This window comes from Crocuta crocuta, unplaced genomic scaffold, assembly GCF_008692635.1.
Source record: "Crocuta crocuta isolate KB4526 unplaced genomic scaffold, BGI_CrCroc_1.0 scaffold164, whole genome shotgun sequence".
Lineage (NCBI taxonomy): Eukaryota > Metazoa > Chordata > Mammalia > Carnivora > Hyaenidae > Crocuta > Crocuta crocuta.
The window spans coordinates 4,379,730-4,383,549 of record NW_027530016.1 but is presented as its reverse complement, the minus strand read 5'-3'; the positions used below and the strand labels follow the sequence as shown (position 1 = coordinate 4,383,549).

Here is a 3,820-nt window from a genome sequence, read left to right as displayed (position 1 = left end):
CCTGCTCACGCTGTCTCTCTATCTCTCCTAGAAATAAATAAAACATTAAAAAAAATTTAAAAATAAATAAATAAATAAATAAATAATTGAGTGGGTTTTTTTTTGTTCCAAATGTGTAAGCCACTAAGAAACAAAAACAAGACTACTGGAGGCATAAAAATAAGAATGTAAGCTTAAAAATAAAGAAGGAACATACTTGATTTAATGAATTTGGGATCTGGTTCTAAAGAGAAGAAGCAATGGGACCATAACTGCAAAAAGCATAAAATCTCCAGGGGTGCCTGGGTGGCTTAGTCGGTTAAGCGTCCGACTTTCGCTTAGGTCATGATCTCGCAGTTCGTGGGTTCGAGCCCCGTGTCGGGCTCTGTGCTGACTGCCAGCTCAGAGCCTGGAGCCTATTTCAGTCTGTGACTCCCTCTCTCTCTGACCCTCCCCTGATTACAGTCTCTTTCTATCTCTCCTAGAAATAAAAAAAAAATTAAAAAATTAAAAAAAAAAAAAGCATAAAATCTCCAAATGATGTTTGGCTCTGGAATGCACATTAGCCTCAATGAAAACATGAACCCAAAAAGCTCTAGGAAACTGGCTCGTTTACCCTGCACGTCTCCCAAATGCATACATAGTTTACTCCTATTCTCCTCTCTTAGAATCATAACCTTCTCCAATGCCAAAGTGCTCAAACTGGGGGCAACAGATCTGGACTGCTAAACTTGCTGAGTTTTTGACCCACACCTTCCTAGGCAAAAGAATTTCAGACACTGAATGACTATATACCTAACACTGGTTAGGAACTCAAGTAGGATATTCTAGTAGGTGAAGACAGTCCAGAGTTTTGAGGACTGCTTGTTTCTTTTTTTAATTTTTTAAATTTATTTCTGAGAGAGAGACAGACAGCGTGAGCAGGGGATGGTCTGAATCTGAAACAGAATCTGAAACAGGCTCCAGGCTCTGAGCTAGCTGTCAGCACAGAGCCTGATGCGGGGCTCGAACCCACAAACTGTGAGATCATGACCTGAGCCAAAGTTGGACGCTCAACCGACTGAGCCACCCAGGCGCCCCTGCTTAAATGAGGCTGGAATAAGAGAACAAGTGGAGTGCAATACTTCACCCACCAGGAGAGACTGTGGACGACTCTGATCTGCCAAGAAAATGAAGGAAAATTAACAGTACTCTATCCGCCAGGGTCACAACAAGTGTAGTTGGAAGGACACAGGGCTGACTTAAATGGAAGATTCTAGAATTCTCCAGTCAAGACATGAATTGCCTTCATCTTTATCATAAAGTATTATAACCAGTCATAAACAACCGGCAGGACAAAGTCGAAGGAGGTCAAGATCCTGTGATACCGAATCCTATGTGATACCCTTTCTGACGCAAAATCTTAGCAGATAAGTAAAATCCATATTTAGCCAAAACTAGAGGTGGGGCTCAGATAAGTTAACTGAAATGCCCTAAGCCAAGGCAATATCTAAGCGAGAGAATTCTCAACTCTCTCTAGTGAGAGGTGCAGGGATGGACGTTTTGGACTCTATAAATGGAGAAATTTATGCAACAGAAAGGGGACAGTGAGTGGTGACCAGCCCCAGTTCCTGAAAAGACAGAGATTTGTTACACATTCCCGAATCAAGCATCATACATTACTAACAACATATCATCTACTGAAAACCATTATCAAGAGTAATATTTTTTAAGTTTTACATCAACCTAAGATTTAAGCAAAGCCTAAAACTAGTTGTTTTTTTTTAATGTTTGCTTGTTTATTTATTTATTTTGAGAGAGAGAGAGACGGAGCATGAGCTGGTAAGGGGCAGAGAGAGAGACAGAGAATCCCAAGCAGGTTCCAAGCTGTTAGTGCAGAGCCCAATGCAGGGCTCGAACTCAGTTCATGAAATCATGGCCTGAGCCGAAAGCAAGAGTGGGACACTTAAGTGACTGAACCACTCAGGGGCCCCTAAAATAAAATACTTTCTAGACAATACAGGTGAAGCAAACATAGGAAGACTTAACTATCTGTGTACAAACCACTCATCTGTTTTGAGAAGTCACTCTTGGCAAACCCAAAACCCAAAATATCATCTTTTAATCCAGAGTATGTCCTGAGTCCCTGTGATTCAGAGTATATAAATATAAAACTATCTTCTCCGGGAATAGACTTTCAAAAATGTCATCTTTTGCTACGAGCTACATACATGCATATATAAAGTCGTCATAAACTCTTCCCTCCACAGGGGGCAGGTCACTGTACACAGGTGCCAATGCAATGACGGGGTCTCCAGCACAGCTGGGCCCCAACCACTGCTAAGCCAGTGTTTACAGGCCCCATTCCTAAATCCTTCTTCTCAAGCTTCCTACTTTATTCACAGAGGAAAGACCAACAGGCTGGAAGGCCTTTTCGGTGCCCGTGGATCCTTCTCCATCTCTGAAGAATCCTTCCCTAACCTCTAAACTCTCCACTCCATCACAGCTCTAAAAACCCACTCCGCCATGGCCAGTGTTTACCGCACTGCTTGAACCCTCAGCCTGTCCAGGGCTCCTGCCTGCCCACCTATACAATATGCTCAGCTCCCTCACCCTCACCACCCCTTTTAACTATCTTTTGGGGGTGGAACCCTGGTGCCTAATGACAATCCTTAACCAAATTATAAGCGGGGTTCAAGACAGTTAAATGAAGTGCCCCCAGGAACTCTGCCTCCCCCTTAACCAGCTCTCACAAATCCCTATGAATTTCCTATCATGGCACTTAGATGGTTCTACACTACTAATGACCTGTTAACGTATGGGTTTTCCCACCAGACTAAGAGATCCTTGCTATTAGTAACCAGAGCCTTCCTTTCCTCTTTGCCTCTGTGATGATTTGCACTCCACCTGGGCTCTCAGATGGAGCCAATAAATTCCTGTGGCATAAATGCTGCTTTAACGCTGGTACTTCTGCACGTGCGAGCCGTAATGCTAGACCTTTCTTCATCTGGCAGGCAAACTCCCACTCATTCATCGGGATCCAGTTTTCACATTTCTTTCCCAGCGAAGCTTTTCCTGCCTCTCCCCCATACCCTGTATAAAAATCCCCTATACCTCGCCCTTAAGTCCGGGAGAACATCTGTCTACAAATCCAGCCCCCATGCTAAGGTATGTTCAGTCACCGAGGAATCCCCAGGGCGAAGCAGCCTCTGCCACTAAGCGCATAACGAAACGCCAGTTTGTATGAATGAGTGGCTACACACGTGCCCGAAGAGGTGCCGCACGTCTCTAACTACCGGCTCGGGTGCAAGCAGGTTCCTCTCTGAACCAAACAAACCTGGGGCGGTTTCTAGGGAGCGGGAGGGCAGCAGCGGAGGGAGAGGGAACGTGGAGGGCAAAGGCGCGGGGGATTTAAACAGCAGAGCGCCCGGAGGCCAAAAGCCCCGAGGAGCCCGGCGGGGGAGCGGGGAGGGCGGGGACTCGCCAGGCGGAGGAGGCGGAAGGAGGGCGCGGGGAGGAGCCTGTGGCCGGAGTCCCGCCGGGGCTGCGGACCGTGGGCCAGAGGGCAGGACGAGGGCTGGACGAGAGCAGAAGGAGGGCTGCTCGGGGGGCAGGGGAGGCTCCCGCCCGCCCCCGGCCGGGCCTGCACTCACTCGTCCCCCTGCAGGAGGCTGCGCTCGGTGATGGGCCGCACGGCCGCCCTCGGGGGCTCGGCGCCGGGACCCGAGGGGCGGAAACACAGGCTCAGCTTCTCCTCCAAGCTGCAGGCCAGCGCCGGGAAGCCGTCACCTCCCCCGCCCGGCCCTGCCCCGGCCTCGGGGCTCGCGTTACAGTTCTCCTGGTCCTGGAGGCTCCGGGCCCC

At 48.3% G+C, this 3,820-nt stretch overlaps 1 protein-coding gene across 1 annotated transcript in view; it reads right to left on the bottom strand.

Annotated features, from left to right (window-relative positions):
• FEZ2 (fasciculation and elongation protein zeta 2) overlaps nt 1-3,820 on the bottom strand; it is a gene marked incomplete at its 5' end in the record, with an annotated part of 44,731 nt that extends 40,911 nt beyond the window's left edge. The window contains one exon of the mRNA XM_077764307.1: nt 3,612-3,820. Coding sequence (XP_077620433.1) covers nt 3,612-3,820 — 209 coding nt within the window. The remainder of the gene's footprint in view (nt 1-3,611) is intronic.